The sequence below is a fragment of the Acomys minous genome, assembly GCF_964271855.1.
Source record: "Acomys minous genome assembly, chromosome: 20".
NCBI classification, from domain to species: Eukaryota; Metazoa; Chordata; class Mammalia; order Rodentia; family Muridae; genus Acomys; species Acomys minous.
Genome location: NC_140502.1, coordinates 14,906,237 through 14,924,611, shown reverse-complemented (window position 1 = coordinate 14,924,611; position 18,375 = coordinate 14,906,237). Strand labels below are relative to the sequence as shown.

The 18,375-nt window shown below is 43.0% G+C and overlaps 1 protein-coding gene across 1 annotated transcript; it reads left to right on the top strand.

Annotated features, from left to right (window-relative positions):
- Positions 1-497: 497 nt before the first annotated feature.
- On the top strand, positions 498-10,864 carry LOC311591485 (oocyte-specific homeobox protein 6-like). The gene is made up of 4 exons (XM_084771113.1): positions 498-592; positions 8,505-8,539; positions 8,670-9,421; positions 9,882-10,864. Exons 3-4 carry the CDS (start codon positions 8,714-8,716, stop codon positions 10,416-10,418), a joined length of 1,245 nt encoding a protein of 414 aa, XP_084627239.1. The 5' UTR covers positions 498-592; positions 8,505-8,539; positions 8,670-8,713; the 3' UTR covers positions 10,419-10,864.
- The last annotated feature ends 7,511 nt before the right edge of the window (positions 10,865-18,375 follow it).

Sequence of the window (18,375 nt, the reverse complement as noted above, 5' to 3'; positions counted from 1 at the left end):
TTGTGTCAATTAATAAAAAGAAAGAGTAGATAAAAAGAAATGAAGAAGATGGCAGTGATGGAATGATAGCAGGATGTCCAGGATTTGGGCTTAGTGAAAGCTCATTTCTTGACATGGTAAAAAATGAGTGGAGGTAAAATCTTTCTCTTGTCTGCAGCCCTATGAGTCCAGGAACACAGATAAGGTTGGGCCAAAGATGACCTAAAAAACATACCAGCACTTAGTATATCTGCCTAATAAGGAGCTATACTCCAAGGGACCAGGTCTCCATAGGGTGGGAATACACACTGAGCCATGTCTCAGGGTGGGGTAGGGGAGTGGGCTGGTTGTCAGGGATAAAAGGTGTGTAGGCAGGGAGTTGTCTGGATGGAGAAGATATTTAAGGCCAGGTTCTTGGAATTCAGCTTCACCCACCAGGATGTATCTCATGAAGACTGGAGAGGCTGCTGATGTCCCAGGTGAGTTGGCCAAAGAGCCTCCTGTTGATGAGATGCTGAGATGCTGAGGGTGTTTTGGCTGCACTGTTCTGTCACCAACCACCAACTGATACATTGTACTCTATTGCAACACTTTTCTTGGCTATACTGACAAGGTAAGATGTTAATTATTTTCCACAGGGTTTCTCGATGTATGCATGGATGTTCTGTAGTTGGTTTGTAGACCAGGCTGGCCTCAACACAAATGATCTGTGGGCCTCTGCTTCCCTGCATATTGGGATTAAAGGCATGCTACACTACACCATGCCTGGCTTCTCAAGGTAGTTTTATTTGCCTATATCAAATGGCTAAGGATATTGAAGTTTTGTTTGTTTCCTTTCTTTTTTGAGACTCTATATAGTCCAGGCTGTGATAGAGATTTATGTGTAGACAAGGATGGGTAAGAACTCACAGATATTCTCCTGCCTCTGTGTCCTGAGTATGAGATTGAATTCATGTGCCAGCTCGCCTAACTTATTTTACATTTTTATTCACTATTATCATAATTACTATTTCTATTATTTTTTTAGACATTACTTCTCTGTGTAGCTCTGGCTATCCTTGATTTCTGTAGCATTGTCTGACATTGAATGCATAGACATATTCTTGACCTTGGCCTCCTATGGGCTGGGATTAAAGGTGTGTCACCACCCCCTACCAGGTCTGATCCTTTCTTTTGGTTTATTTAGAAATGTTTGTTGTAAGTTCTAACTATGGTCTCTCTGATCTTGTGTCATATAACATTCCTATCTTCAGGGATTATAGATGTGCTCCACCACACACAGCTGACTGACCTACCAGTTTTTAAATACTGAGTATACCAATAATATTTTCTTGCAAACCTCAATCCATGGTTAGGAGTTGATAGCTTTAGTGGAATCCATTGTCCTCTGTATATGTGTGCATGATTCACTTATTTATTTACATATTATGAAAATGGAAGAACTTAATGTTGGATGGCCACAAATATGAGGAAGAACTGGGAGAGAGAGGAAAGAACATGGTTTTATTTATTCAAAAGTATATATGTATTTTTGTCTTTTTGGTTTCTTTCCTTTTTTTGAGATAGATTTTGTCCATGTAATAGCCCTGGATGGCCTGGAACTCTCTTTGTAGACCAGGCTTGCCTCAAACTCATAGTAATCCAACTGCCTCCTGAGTACTGGGATGAATGGTGTGCATTACCACATACTGTCTACATATTTATTATTTTGACAAAGTATTTTTCTTGTAACAGAAGCAGTCAGGGATTGTATTCTGTAGACCAGGATAGTCTGGAACTCACAAATGTCCCCTTGCCTCTGCCCTCTCAGTGCTGGGATTAAAATAGACTCTATCTTAGGTTATTACAATATTTTGTACAAACTTTTGCTCTATAGAGCCAATTATTACTTTTCTGTGTCTCAACTATTAGCTTACAAGGTGAGCATCATGTCCACTCTCATCTACACGTGGATCCTCAACCCTCACATGGCATGACATACTAGGTGTGTCACTGAGGCTTAGCGTGATGCATAAAAGCAAGGACAAGGGCTGAGATTGCAAATCCATACACACTAGACATTTGCCTCTTGCCATGCCTCACCCACAAAATTGAATAATTTTCTCTTTACCTTTGCCCTTTCCTTTTCTTCTGAAGCCTGTTGATAGTTAAAAAAAGAACTGTCCAACTTGGGGCTGGCTGTGGTGCTAGACAAGTTTAATTTCTACAGAGGCAGACACATCTCTGAGATAGATGCCAGCTGGTCCACAGAGTGATTTCCAGTACAGCCAATGCTACACAGAACAAATCTGTCTTGACCACTCCCCCAAAAGAGTTGTGTTCATTTATACATATTTTTCTTTTTTTGTTTGTGTTTGTTTTTGTTTGGTTGCTTGTTTCTAGACAGGCTTATTCTGTGTCACTTTGGCCTGTCCTTGACTTACTTCGTGGGCTGGGACTTCCTTGGACTCACAGCATCTGCCTCCTTTTGCCTCCCTCAGAGTGAAGGCAGGCATTACCATGCTTGACGTTTAGATACATTCCTTGGTTTTCTTTTTCTTTTTCTTTTCTTTTCTTTCTTTCTTTTTTTTTTTGGTTTTTCGAGACAAGGTTTCTATGTGTATCCTTGGCTGTCCTTGACTTGCTTTGTAGACCAGGCTGGCCTTGAACTCACAGTGATGCACCTGCCTCTGCCTCTCAAGTGCTGGGATTAAAGGCGTGTGCCACCACCGCCTATCTACACTCCTTATTTTTCTAGACAGGGTTTCTCTTGTAGTCCTTGCTATCCTGGACTTGCTTTGTAAACCAGGCTTGCCTCAATCTCAGAGAGACCCATCTGCCTCTACATTTTTTCTGCCTTCTTTCTTAAATGAAAAGTTATGGCTGCATATGCCTGGCTGACCTAAAGACACCTTGTGGCCTGACTATCCCTGAAAGTGCAATACTCCTGCTTCATATTTCCACAGAGTTAACATCATAGGACTGGGCCCAACATGTGGCTCTCACATAGCTTTTGAGAACATTAAGAGTCTATTATTTTTTCTATATTTTAAAACCCACATAACTATAGAGAAGTGCTATGCATTGTTCTTTGACTTTTTCCATTTGAGGCAAATTTTCCTATAGCCCATGCATCCTTTGGAGCTGTTGTGGAGTCAATCATGAACTTCAATTGATCTTCCTCTCTCCAACTCTAAGGATATACACATTTGCTGTACTAACTTGCTTTGTAGATGCAATGGATGGTCCTAACTTCTACAATGTTATAAAGATGTGGTAATTAAGTATAAATGTATCCAAATGGGCCATAGTCAGGACCATTTAGTCTGCAGTGATTACAGGTCATATAGGTTTGAATTTTTCTGTTTCAATGAGATCATATGACAAGAATAAAAGTAGATCAATTATAGGAACAGATATCTATTTTTGAGAAAAAGCCCTATAATCCCACATAGATGAGGCTCATCAGCAAGATTTCTGCAAATCCCCTTCAGTGTGCTTAAGGAAAATGAGAAGAACCAAAAAGTTTAAGTGGAGCTCAGTGCATCTACAGGATCCATTCTCAGTACCAAGTCTACTGTGTTGTGGAACATGATGATAAGCTCAGCTGCTCAAGTTATCAGCAACTGCACAGCAAATTCAAGGCCAGATAGGACACACACAAGACCATACATAAGCCTGGAGTGGTGGCACATGGCTTTAATCCAAGCATGTTGGGAGGTAGGGGCAGGCAGAGAGTCTGTGAGTTTGAGGCCCACCTGGTATACATAGATAGTCCAGGAAAGCCAGGGTTACACGGAGAAACCCTCTTTCTAAAAACAAAAACAAAAACAAAAACAAAAACAAAACAAAGGCCATACAGAAAAGGAAATTTTTGCTTAAAAAGGGTTCAGTAGAGACTCCATTTGGTCAAGCATTCTAGTACAGAATTGAACTACTATCTCTCTGGCTTATTGTGAGAGCATCTGAAGAACCAGTGTCTTTTCAGATGACAAGAACACAAGATAAATGCTGGTCAGTGGGAGTGAAGGCTTTCAATATCAGCAATGGGAGACAGTGGCAGGTGGATCTCTAAGTTTGAGGCCAGCCTGGTATACAGAGAAAGTTCTAGAAGAGCCAGGGCTGCACAGAGAAATTCTGACCAAAAAAAAAACTAGAGAGAGGAGGGGAGATAAAATGTTCCCTATAGCACAATGTTTTAGAAAAGAAGCAGAATACATATCTGTTCTTAGCAGAGTGTCTCCATGGGATACATATACAGTATCAAATAAAGAATGTGTCAAAGGCACAAACATTCTGAAAATCTCAGCCTTGGTTGGACAGTGGAATGAGCAATTCTGTCATCTGCCACCATGCAGAAATTTTTATGTTAGATTGAGAAACAGAAGCAGGTGTCAGCCTTTGTTCTCCCTGGGGTCATAACCTTATAATCAGGAAATCTGAAGCTTTATAGATAGCACAACCACAGATTTTGTCATTACACATGAATTGGATTTTTATGCTTCACATATTGGAAGGACAAACTTAGTTTCCACAAACTGTTTTATAAGATCCACATGTGGGCACTTGCAGGCTGAAGACTAGTATTATATCCAAAATAAACATGTAGACCAATTCTCTGGCAACGAGCCACATCAGCTCCTATTTTGTTAACTTTGATTTTGATTTTGTGGTTAATTTTAATTAACCCTCTGTAGTTATCAATAAAGCTTCCTGGGATTTGGCCACTAGACTTCTTTCCTGATATAGGTTTCTAGAATAAGTAATAGGCCAGGTGGAGTTTCTCAACCACAGCAGCTCCAGAGGGACTTGTGGAAACCAAACTGAGGTTCTTTAGTATGAATTAAAAATGTTTCAGCCTCACAAACAATCAGCACTGTCTTCCGAATCCCATAAAGCCTAGGGAAAAATCTGTGAAATGAAACCAAGTCACCAAAAAAAAAAAAAAAAGAAACCAAGTCACTATCAGGCCATGAGGTGAGACCTCTGTGCAGGGGTTTTCAGGAATTCTGGTAAGGAGCACAAGTATTACAGTGAGCTTGGACACCATTTGGAAAATCAGGATGGTCCACAAAGAAGCATGGTTGTTGAAAAGGAAGCAAAGAAGGAGGCTGAAAAGGAACTTTCACTTTAAAGATGAGGGTTCAGGGAGATTGCTTAATAATTAAGAATGAGTGATCAGTAATGAAGGTAAGGGGAGGAGACCTGGAAGTGGACTGATTAGAATTGTATTTCCTGAGAAAGTGACTGTAAGGTACACCCCAATTTATTCTGAGTTGGATACCCAAGAGGAAAAGGACAATTTTCCCCTTTGGTTTTAATTTTCACACAATCCTGTCACTGTGAAAGTGACTCAACCCACAGTTGATATACCTAAGAAATCATCACTTGGGAGGATGAGAAAAGGTAATCTCTAGAACAACCTGGACTAACAGGGAAAGCCTTATTCAAAAGAAAACAAAACATACATAATTACATCTATAACACTTGGCCTTTGTGGGGTCATGAATTTGGGGGCACAAAGGGGGGCTGAGAATAATGAATATACTAGTCTCCATGGAGCTGGGGTTGTTGCAAGACTGTAATCCCAGCAAGCATGCTTGGAGGCTACACAGAGAAACCCTGTGTTGGGAAACCACCCCCAAAAGGGAGAAGAATGAAAAAAAAGTCTGGATAGTGGGAGCATCCCAAAAGTGGGAGGACCAAGCCAGACGGTGGTGGTGCACACCTTTAATCTCAGAACTTGGGAGGCAGAGGCAGACAGATCTCCATGAGTTCAAGGCCAGGGTGGTCTACAAAGTGAGTCCAGGACAGCCAAGGCTACACAGAGAAACCTGGTCTCCAAAAAGCAAACAAAAAATCAAAAGTGGGAGGATCATTAAGGTTGATGTTTGGAGAGACAGTTAAGCCATGGTTCTTAGACAGTGGGTTGAGCCAGTCCAGCAACCTACTGCTTTTCTGGTGACTTGGTCAACTGATAGAAAGAAAAGTGTTAGGTTGGTTTGTGAAGGTGATCTCCTGAGGAGGAAGATTAGGAGCTAGAAGAGGAGGACTCTCTTCAGTTAAAACATAAATCCCAAGGATTTTTAACAATCATTAAAAATGACAGCATGAAAGAAATATTGCACAGTAGCTCAAAAGTTTGCCCTACAGTGGATCTTTACGCTGAAAGGACACTGCTATCTTAGTCTTACATATTGAAATAAAAAATGCTATAAACAGCTATGCAGCAACAGATAGCAACCAGGAAGAAATGCTTTTAGAAAGTCTTCAGAGTGCAGTTCCAACCCCTTTAGTAAGTCTTGTGCTTACTAAAGCTTTTTAAAGACTCTGATCATGTCACCACAGCTCCATTTCTTTGTATCCCAGCAACTATAAAAACTACAGCTTCAATTTTTTCCTAGGTGTTGTTCTATTTTTAGCACATCACACTATGACATGGCAGGATCTAGGTTTATTTCCCCCTGTGAAAAAATTAAATTTGAAAGCAAATTCTATTTTGCTTAACTTAATTTATTCACTTTACATCCTGGTCATAGCACCATCCCTTCTCGCCTCCCAGACCCTTCCTCCCGTCTCCTCCCGTATGTCTGTCCCTGTCCCCTAGTCTTCAGAAAAGAAGAGCCCTCACATCAAAACCCTTGGATTTAAGTCTTCTCAAGAATAAGTGTGTCTTCTTCCTCTATGTCCTGGCAAGGCAGTTCTGCCATAGGAAGGTGATTGAAAAGTTGGCAAGAAAGTACATGTCAGAGAGATTCACTGATTCCCTTACTAGGGGACCCACACGAATCCTAAGCTGGACCTCATCTACACCTTTGTAGCAGGCCTAGGTTCAGCCCATGCAATGTTTGTGGTTGATGCCTCAGTCTCAAGGCCATTCTGGGCCCTGATTCCTTGGCTCTCTTGGTCTTCTTTTGAGGCCCTTGTCAGTACCAGGTCTTTTTCACCTTTCCTGCACTTTTCCAGAAGGACCTTGTGCATCACCCATTGTTTGCCTGTGACTCACAGCATCTGTTCTGAGGCAGTGCTGGATGGAGCATGACTCCTGCCTTCAAGCACAGCAGACTATCCTTAATAACATCAGGGGTTGGTTCCTGTACCATTGTGGTTCTTGTGTTGTGCCACGGCAGATCTCTCTGAGGTTGTGGCTAGCCTGGTCTATACAGATAGTTTGAGGACATCCAAGGCTACACAGGGAAACACTGTCTCAAATAAATATGTAATTTTAATAGCCAGGTATTGGCTATTATTGGCAGAGGCAGGCACTTCTCCATGAGTTTAAGGCCAACCTTGTCTACAAAGCAAGTCCAGGACAACCAACACTACACAGATACCCTGTCACCAAAAACAATTTAAAAATTTACCTAGGAGCTGTTTGCATGTTTATCCAATTTATGTGAACACTGATTAATGGATGAGCACAGGGATTTGGGCAGCCTATGGAATAGTGCTAGAGATATTCTAAGGTGTTAGCCCAACAAAAAAGCATTTGTGCAACATTCTCCAAATTAGGCACAGGCTTGAGAGCCCTAGGCTGTTTAGAATTCCTAGAGCGATTTGTACAGGGTCTTGCCTATAGGAGGTAGAGACTGTGGGGCTTCTATGATCAATTTCTCTTTAATCTCCTGCAGTCAGAATTGGGAATAACTCCTAATTAGATCAAGAGTGAACTTTGATCCAGAATGAGGCTCCAGAAGGCCCAGATAGATGGAGCAGGGTGGTACCTTAGCTAAAAAGGGTGACACCTGGGAAGCTCTGAGGTTGAGCAAGACATTGCCCACCTTGCATGGGTAAAATATATTTGGTGTGTGGATCCTACTTTTTATCCTAGCAACAGGAGGCAATTAAAAGGGCATTTCTTTGCTCAGGAGGCCAACCTGGTCTATATAGTGAGATCGAGGATAGTCAGGGTTATGTACAAAAGACACTTTGGAAATTTAAAGAAAGAAAGCAGGAGGGGATTAAGAGGTGAAAGAAGGGGCAAAGAATGAGGAGGCTTTCTGGGCAGCAGGCAGGAGACAGGCCCAATTCCTTAGATGGTCACTGATCTGTGAGAGACAAATTTATTCTGGACTGGAGTCACCCGGTTGAAGGACACCAAAGATGATGGTTCCAGGGTTATGTTAGTTTCTCAAACACCAACCAATGAAGCTCTGAATATATTTGCTCAATCAAGAAAGATGTCCTCTACCTGGCTAGGTAAATATAGGGTAACACTGTAGACCAATGAGGTCAAAGTTTTTGTTCCATATAAGGGGATAAAAATTGGAGCCTCTAGGAGGGTCCTTCTTGGGGATTCAATTAAGCTCAGGTCCTTAGATTGATATTCAGTACCAGCTGATCTGGGTTAGATAGGAGACTCTGCTGAAATCCACAGTTTAGAAGATATAGTCAGTTGCATATTGCCAGCTCCAGGGCCTTTCACTTCTTGGTTGGATACAGAGGGCACTAGGGGAAGAGAAATGGACCTAGAGCATTTAAGAATTGGGGAGGCCTTCCTATTTCCAAGCTCACTGACAATGGAGGTGTTTTCATATTTTTTGCAGTGTTGAGAATACCTATACACATAGAAGACTGAGAGGCAAGTGGTGAGAAAGAATGATGCCCCTGCGTGATCCTTGTTGCATAGGAAATCTGTTGTGATGCTGGGAAGACATTCTTGGTAGGTGAGGGGGTTTCTAGATCTTCTCTGATGTGTTTCTTTCTTCCAGCTTGCACACTACGGGAACATATTCCAGTAGGATCAGATCCCAGCATGCTTCCTCATCTACCAGTCCCAATTGGTATCGAAGATGCAGACCTTCCAAGAAACTTAAGACCACATATGCCCCAAGATTCTTCCTTTCATTCTAATGTTCAACTGTCTCCAAATGCACCTATGGAATCCAGTTTCCAAATGCCTCAAGAGCCTGGAAGGGACTTTGGTCTCCAAATGTCTCAGAGTCCTCTGGGTTTCTCAGAAATTCCAATGCAATCAAGTGTCCACAGTTATCCAGTCTCTGCAAGCAACCTAGGTCACCAAATGTCTCAAAATTCCCTGGGTCTCCCAGGAATGCCAACACAATCAAGTCTACAATGGCACACAGATGATGAACAGTACCCATGTGATGAACAATCCATAGAAACATTAACAAATCCAAACCTCCAAATGTATCAAGGTTCCCTAGTGTGCCCAGGTCCCTCAACAGCGGGAGACCTCTCAGTGGACTCACACCATCCAATGACTTCCAGACCTTCCACGAGTTCTGCTTGCCAGGATTCCCAAGAACCAACAGTGCTGTCACATAAACATGGTCACCAAGTTCACCCAGTGGCTCCAAGGAAAGAATATGAAAAACGCACTGTGTACACGGAGGAACAAAAGCGCCTGCTGCAAGAACATTTTAATCAGAACCCATACCCAAGCCTGAGTATAATACAAGATCTCGCAAAAAGGATTGGTGTAAAAGAACATAAGATACAGGTCAGCCTCTCTCTTGTTCCTCTCTCCAACTGCCACAACATCCATTCCCCCATTAGGTACCTGAGCGCTTATTACCATCCTCAGTCTGTGATTTTTTTGGGGGGGGCTTGCACAGTTGTGGATGGTAGATATATGTACATTTAGGGCAGGGCTGAATCTAGCATTATGTTTCAACCTGAGTACCAACACGAGGCCCTCTTTCCCCTCATAGGGTCTCCAATGTGTAAAGCTCTAGGCTCATTTAAAAACCCCAGTCATTCTATGCTAAAACTTTCATAGTCAGTTTTTATCAGGTCACACACACACTTCTTCCTACCACATTTAGGGATCTAGAACATAAAACTTCTCTGTTTCTTAAGGATGGAGTACTGCTAGATCAGCAGTTTCCATCCAGAAACAACACATTGTGGCCCATCGGGGGGCAAATAGGAAGTTCTCTGATGTCTCCTTTGTTTTTCAGACCTGGTTCAAGAATCGCCGAGCTAAGTACAAATGGGATAATGTTCCAGAAGGAAGGCCTGAGCAAAATGCAAGCTCTAGAGCAGGTAATTTCTCAACTGAATCACCTAATCAATTATCTGTAGTTGCCTCTTCCGATGGAGAGTCCTTGTATCTAGGTACATTTGGTGTGGGCTCCACTACCAACGTCAACTCCAGCCAAGAAGCTTCTTGGCCTGGTTTTCAAGCCTGGAATGGTGCCCAAAGTTGTCCCCCAGGAGGCTTTCTTGATGATCAAGCCCTTGCTACCATTGCCAACTCTAGCCACTCATCAATCGCTGAAGGCCAGACTTTCCCAGAAGCAGCTGAATCTCCAGTTGTGACAGAAGCTGCTTCCCAGGACACAGAGGATGTTGTCGAATTAATTCTATCTTCAGAGGAGCTCGTTCAAGTAATCCTTAAGGACATGGACTCGGACACATTAGAGGACTGGGACACGTTGGGAGACGTTCAGACTCCAGAACACTCCTCTCACATGTTAACAGGTCCAGGATTTTAGAGGAAAGTAGAGGTGTGGTAGTGTGCACCCGCAGTTTTAAGATTTAGAGGAATAATGCAGGCAAGTCTGTATCAGTTTCATTCCAATGTGATCCGTATACTGAGACTGTTCAGAATAATTCTATAATGTCCATTACTCATTTTAAAATTTTACATTATTTAAACAAAGAGAAAAATATTTCCTGCAAAGTTTTAAAAAGATATTTGTTTTCACAAGACTTTCCCCTGAAACATTTATATGCGTGAATGATTTCATACACGGCTCCATGTGTCTTGGGGCAAGGCTACTAGAAGAGGATGTACGATCTCCTGAAAGAAAACTGCAGCCAGCTGTTGGTTCAGGATTTGGGTGGTTGGAAATTAACTTCCTTCCTCTGTAAGTTCTGCAAGTACAGTTTACTACTGTGTTCTTTTCACCCTGGTAAATTAATAAATGCTTTTAAATCATGTGATTGAGTCCCTGTCATTTCCCATGAGGCAACGTCCTTTGCAACGAAATGTTTCCAGTGTTTCATACATATATATATATTTGAAGTAACAGGATCTAAACGGCAAGGGAGCATATTCTCAGCAGGAACGTCTATTCTAGGAAAAGCTAGGTCTTGTGTCAGGGGATATTGCATACACTTGATGTTCCCCTGGGCATGCAGATCCCTCAACAACATAAGGTAAATATGTAGATGTACAAAGTAGCCCACCACTGAACAATATGTACCCCAGGTTTTAAAATTAATGATTCATTTTACATCTTGGTCATAGAAACCTCACTCTTTTGCCCCCTTTTCCCCTTCATCTCACTGTGTCCTCAAACCCTGGCAGTTATTCCATAGGAAGGGGAACCACACACACCATCATATCAATTTCTTTCAGTAATGAGGACATCACCTTCCCCTGGGGCTCAGTGAAGCAGCCCTGACAGGGAAAAGTGTCACAAAACAGGGAGGACAAGTTAGAGACAGTCCCCACTTCCCTCACTAGGGCACTCACATGCTGACCTAACTGTCCATAGGCTATGTCTATACATGCGATCCATAGGCTATATGTATATATGTGAGCAATGTCTGGTCCATGCATGATCTTTGGCTGGAACCCTAGTATCCACAGCCCCCCCAGGCCCTTGTGGGTTGACTCAGTCAATTCTCCTGTGGAGCTCATATCCCTTTTGAGTCCTCCAACCTTACCTCAAATCTTCCTTAATATTGCCCACGTTTGGCTGTGGATCTGTGCAATGTGCTTCCATCAGCTTGTCTGTGGAGCCACTCAGAGGGCAGCCATGTTAGGCTCCCTTCCACAAGCACAGTAGTGCTAGAGCTGGGCAGTATAGCATGGTGGGACTTATGTTGGGCTAGGCAGTGCCTGCACATTTCCTCAACCTTTTCCCCATATCCATCCCTGCACAGCTTGTAAGCAGGGAAAATACTGAGCTGAAGTTTCCATGGGTGATTTGATGTTCTCCTTCCTTCAACTAGGAGTCATACTTTGTTAGAGAGTGTCCTCTTCAGTCTCCATGGCCACTGCGAATAAGATTCTCAGCTATAATTACCATCATACCCTCCCTGGAGCCTTCAGTGTCAAGGCTCTCCAGCTTGTCACATAGAAGTCCATGGCCAAGGTTTCTTTTCTCTCTACAATCCCTCTGGCCTCCCATTTTCACTCATTGCATGTCTGATGTCAACCCTCATTTCTCTCCATGTTCCCCTTTCCCCTTGTTCCATCCCCATTTTCTCAGTCTATAGACTTTCCACTTCTAAGTGAGATGTAAGCATCCTCCCTAGGATTCTCCCTGTTACTTATCTTCCTTGTGTCTGTGAATTGAGGTATGACTATCCTGTATTATATGCTTAAAATCCAATTATAAGTGAGTACATAACCTGAGTATATATCTTGGTCTGGTATAAGTATTTTTAAAAGATTCATTTATTTTTAAAGTATATAAGTGCTCTAGGTTCATGTACTCCTGCATGACCAAAGAAAGTATCAGTTCCCATCATAGATGGTTGTGATGTACCATGTAGTTCCTGGTAATGAACTCAGGACCCCTAGAAGAATGGGTAGTGCTCTTAACTGCTAAGCCATCTCTCCAGGCCAGATCCCAGCTTTTTTATTTAAAATAGTTTTGTAGTCCTTCAAAACTCAGCTCAATGCATGTGTGTAGATATTGGGAAACAACTTGCAGAAGTTGTGCTGTCCCACCCCCTTTTTAGTCCCTGGAATTGACAACAGGTCTTCAGACATTGTAGTAGGCTTCTTTACCATAAGAGTCACCTTCTGTGGGCCTATCTTACCATCTACATTTATTTATTTTCAGTATTTTTGGGTTTTTTGAATACAGGGTTTCTCTGTGTAGACTTGTCTGTCCTAGACTCACTTTGTATAGCAGGCTGGCGTCAAATGCACAGCAATCCTCCTGCCTCTGCCTCCCAAGTGCTAAGACTAAGAAGTTTTTTAGACTGTTCACCAACCAGTGAAAGCATATCCCTGAACCCTGTGTTCTACAGGCAGTCTAGAGAAATTAATTGGAAGGCTGGAGTGCAAAATTTACGGACTGTGGGCCAGCCTTGGTCTATTTTTCTTTTAGTCCAAGGTTCTTTTTTGCAGCAAGTTCTCCAAATGTGATCAAACTTTCAGGCAGTCTGAGAACCTCTATTTTCCAAATGCTTTCCTTTGCAAAATATATGTTCAGAGGACATTCTCATCTTCAAGGTTAAAAAAAAACTTGAAGTTCTCCAGTGAACCCAGACTTCCAAGGTTCCCCCAGATACCTCAGGTCTATCATGTTTCCAAGGCCTCATGTTTTTTCAAGTCCATCCAGGGTCCTGTGTTTCTCTCCATTTTTTCAAGAAAGCAACAGATAAAACACTTGTGTTCACCAAGGAATAAAACCTGGTCCTCCAAGGACATTTTGATAAGTGCAAGTACCTCACCAAGAAGCAATGCATAGCACTGGCTCAGATTTGGTGCAGTGGAGCATGATATCAAGGTTTGTCTCCTCTTGTGCCTTCATCTCTCTAGTCATATAGGCATCCCCTTACCAGCCAAGAGCACTCTTCCTTGACTGGTGCATTTCTGGTGTCCCTCCACTGTGTGGGGTTCCTTGGCTTAGTTCTAGGTTGTAGAAGTTTAGAGTTGTGTGCAATGTTAGATTTGCATCCATCAGCCCTATTTCTATTTATTTATTAGTACATATCTATATTTATTTATCACTTTGCATCCCAATTTCACCGCCCTCCCACCCTCCTCTCAGTTCCAACCCCACAATTGCCTCCTCTGATTGCCCTCTCTCCTTTCTCTAACATAAAGGGAGGTCCCTAAGCTCTATCAATCCACTCAGTTATGTCAAGTCACTGCAAAACTAAGCACATCCTCTCCCACCTAGGAATGGCAAGGCATCCCTGCTGTGGGAATTTGACCCAGCAGTAGATATAGATTCAGAGACAGATCTACTCCTATTGTCAGGGGACCCTCATGATGAACATTTTCTACCTACGTATGGGAGCTCTAGGTTCTATCCATGCAATGTCTTTAGTTGTTGGCTCAGTCTCTGATGTCCCCCATGGGCCTGGGTTAGATCACTCTGTAGGACTTCGTGGGGCATCTTCACCCCTCTAGCTCCTTTTGTATTTCCTTCCATTCTTCCATAGCAGTCCCTGCCGCTGGCCCATTGCTTGGCCTTGGATTTCTGCATCTGTCTCCATCACCTGCAGGCCAAAGCCTCTCAGAAGGTAGTTACACTAGACTCCTGTCTGTAAATATAGTACAGTATCATTAATTCTGACAGTGGTCAGCCCTCTCTGCTAGGGTATGTTTCAAGCTGGGCTAGTCACTTTTTTGCCATTCCTTCAATCTCTATGTTTTCTGTGCCCCTACATTTATTTTAGATAAGACATATTTTGGGTCCAAGGCTTGTATGTGTGGGTTTGAGTACACTTCCTCCTGCTGGGTGTCCTCCCATAACACCCAAAGCTTGAAGTCTCAGCTAAGGTCACCCCAATAGACTCCCAGGAGCTCCCCCCATGTCCCAGAGATGTTCTTCCTTTGACTTCTCTTCTCTCTCTCCTTCCTTCTCTTTACCAGCTCTCCTCTACTCTCCATGCACCTGATCCCCAGTCCAGTTATCCTTCCCATCCTGCCTCACACTCAGTTCCTTCCCTCCATCTACTTAGGATATCTATTGTATTCTCTGTTTTTTGGGGGGGATTCAAGCATATTCACTTGGGCTCTCCTTGGCTTCTTTATGTCTGTGTATAGGAGAATGTTTATTCTGAACTTTATAACTAATATCTATAAGTGAGTACATACCAAGTGTTTCTTTCTGGGTCTGGGCTACCTCACTCAGGATGTTCTTTCTGAATTCTATCCATTTGCCTACCAATTCCATCTTTTCCTTGCTTTTAGTAGCTGAGTAGTATTCCATTGTCTAAATGAACCATATTTTCTTTATCCATTTTCCAGTGTAAGGGTATCTAGATTTCCCCCAGTTTCTGCCTATTATGAATAAGGCTCCAGTGAACATAGAGGAGCATGTGTCCATGCACTAAGGTGGAAATTCTTTTGGGTACACGTCCTGGAGTGGTATAGCTTGTCTGGAGGTAGATCTACAGACATACCCCAATGTGTTCTATAAATACTCACTGAAGTACGGTCAAACATCATGGACTACCCCTAAAATAGAACTAAGTTCTGCACCACTAACAGATGCCCTCAATTGTGCAGACCTACATTTCATCATCATCCCATCACATTTTGATATGTCTCTGGTTGTTTCCTGTGTAATGTGTTACTTTTTGTGGGTTGGGTCGGGTGTGTGAATGGGGTTGTCACAAAAACATTACATGTCCCTCTCTCTCTCAACTGTGATTCTGCAGTTATTGGTATTATTGCAACAGTAGCCTTCCTGCTATTTACACTCAGCAGGAGCATGAAGCATCTACATGGTTTCTTTTGGAAGCTGCACCAGGAACATGGTCCACAGCTGCAGGAGGATCATGGACTAGGTAGGGTATTTCTTCAGAGACAGTCAAGACCAGAGACATCAACATGGCCTAAAATGTCAGCACAGGCCACTCATCAATATGACCTCCAGGCTGCAGGAAGGCCTTCTGACTCCCACGGGTCTCAGGTTGCAGTACAGACCACTTACAGCTGTTTTGGCACAGTATTTCTTTGTGTAGTTCAGGCCTGGCTAAACATTCTGGGTAACTTTTTACTTCACTTGGGTATTGAGATTCCAGGTGTGAGCTAACACACCTCTCTTCACTATGATCTTTACTCACCAGCTAATGACTGGTTCTAATTTCCTCTTGTGTTATTTATACTTTACCTTTAAATCAATACACTCACATGTGCACATCTTTTATTCACTCAATTAGAGAGAGAGAGAGAGAGAATGCTGATGCAGTGAAAAGTGAAACTGTGGGTAGGGGCTACTTTGTGACAAGCTGGAGACCTTATACAGTATAGGCTCCTGAGAAAATATAAAGGGGCTCTGGTAGAGACTCCTAGTAGCATGGGGCCATAGTTTCTGAAGTGAAGATACTCTAACTAGACAAGACTCTTAATAGATGGAAGAGAACACCAAACCTTTAACAAAAACTTTGACCCACAATTTACCCTGTCCACAAGATGTGCTTAGATAAATGTAGAGCAGAAATTGAAAGAATGTCCAAAAGACGCCTTCCCCAACCCAATACCCACCCCATGGGAAGTAGCCAAGTCCTGTAACTATTAAGGATGCTGTGCTATGGCTGCATAAAAGGGGCCAGAGTGGTCCAAAAGAGATGCTGAGACTCCCAAACATTGGTTGGTGTATATGGAGTCTTATGGAAAAGTGTGGGAAAAAGAAAAGGATCTGGTGTTGACAGTAGCTCCATAATAAGATCAACAGAACAAACTATCCAGGGCACAGGGAGCTTAGTGAGACTGAATCACCAAACAAAGACCATGCACGGACTGACCTTATGCCCTCGAAGCAGATGTCACCAGTGGGCATCCTAGGCTTCATGTAGGAACTCTATTAAGTGGATCGACGGCTGTCTCTGACATGTAATTTGATACCAGCTTTCAATCAATTCCCCCTGGCAAGTCATCCCTTCCAGGTCAAAAAAAGGAGGACAAGAACAGTTCTGGTATGACTTGATGAGCTGTTTGAGAAGTGGGGCTTCCCTTTTGTGAGGAGTAGGGGAAGAAAGAAGGATGGTGTGACAGTTACTGGGACTGGGAATAGAGGCATTAGGACAGAGCAGAAGTTGAGGAAATGGACAACCAATGACCAGCCATACTCAGAAGCATGCCATGAGAGTGAGCCCACCCCAACACTGTACATGATACTCTGCTTTCCCTGCAAATAGAAGACTAGCCTCGCTGTGTTCTATGAGGCTTCACCCAGAAGATGACAGAGATCCAGAAACCCACAGAGATCTTAGGCAGAGATCAGGAAATCCTGTAGAACAGAGAGAGGAAGGATTGTAGGAGCGAGGGAGGCAAAGGGCACACAGTAAGCTCACAGACACCCAACTGCCAACCAGAGAGCATGCGTGGGGTGTTACTAGGTCCCTTAAACATATGTAATAGAAGTACAGCCTGGTCTTCACCTGGAACCCCTAACAGCAGGAGCAGTGGTGGTCCCTGACTGTGTTGCCTGTGTTTGGATTTGTTTCCCTAATTGGGTTGGTTGATAGTAGGGGATGTGCCTAGTCCCACTGCAACTGCTATTCCAAGGAGGGTTTTTAACCATGTGAGGTTTCCAAGTCTCAGAGCAGAAAGAGAAGGGGAGGTGGGGGAGGGGATGTGAGCGTGAGAGACTGGGAGAAGAGGAGGAGGAGGAGGAGGAAAACTGTGGTCCTGATGTAAAGTAAATAAACCAGATAATCAAAACAAAAACATACAAACAAATATTTTGAGACTAGAGATGGGAGTCACTGAGGATTTATTGTGTGGCTGAAGGGAAGGCTCAGTAAGTCAAAGAAATCGTTGCTTTACCATGGAAGCCAGACTCAGTTCCTACCTTTTTTGACGTAGCTCCCAAGTATCCACATGGAACTCCAGTCCCTGGGGATCTGAGTACTTCTTCTGCTTTAGGGCCCAAGGGCAGAATTCCACCAAGCTCTGTCTTGATTCACGTTGTATTTGGTATTTCTATATCACTTCATCTCCAAATTACTTTTTTGCATAGTAATACTCTCATGGCATACTTCTGTATATCTATCCACCACTACCTCTCCTTTGCATCATAGTCTTTTGACGTAGTCCTTGTTGTCCTGGATGGTAGAGATACAGCTGCCTCTCCCAAGATTTTCACAAACCTGGACAAGAGCTCTGCCACTAAGCCTCACCAATCTCTACTTGTTTATTTTGCATGAATTATACACGCAGATAATTGTAATCCTACTAGATGTGTAAATATCTTAAAGGACTTGGCACTGTAAACTAAGGCCTTCCATCACACAGGTTTTCAGATTAATGAAGAGGTCAAATGAAGCTTACCTATTCCTCCAGGTGAGAGTGACTGAACTCAGAAACAAGCTATCCTTGGAGTTGGTGGTAGAGGATCATACCCTCACAAAAAATGTACCAGCACCTGTCACCTGAGTACCCATGCAATATGGAGGCATTCTGTGAACACACAAGCCACCATCAGTCCTATGTGTTAAGCCCTATGTACTTACGCTGTGATACTTTATACTTGTGCAATGTGCTTGTGGGCAACATCTCCAGTGACCTTGGGAAACCAAAGTGAGGTGCTATATGGCTCAAGCTAATGGACCTGGATGGTGGTGCTATGTCCCTGAAAAGAGTCACCGGCAGGAATGTCTTAGGGTAAGCAGACCCTTCCCCATGAAAATATATTGATGAAACTCGGTGTGTGAGGGACACACCTTAGTGCTGACACAAAGGAGGCAGAGGTACTTAGATCTGTGTGAGGCAGCAGCCAGCTGTGGCTGTATAGTGAATTATAGGAC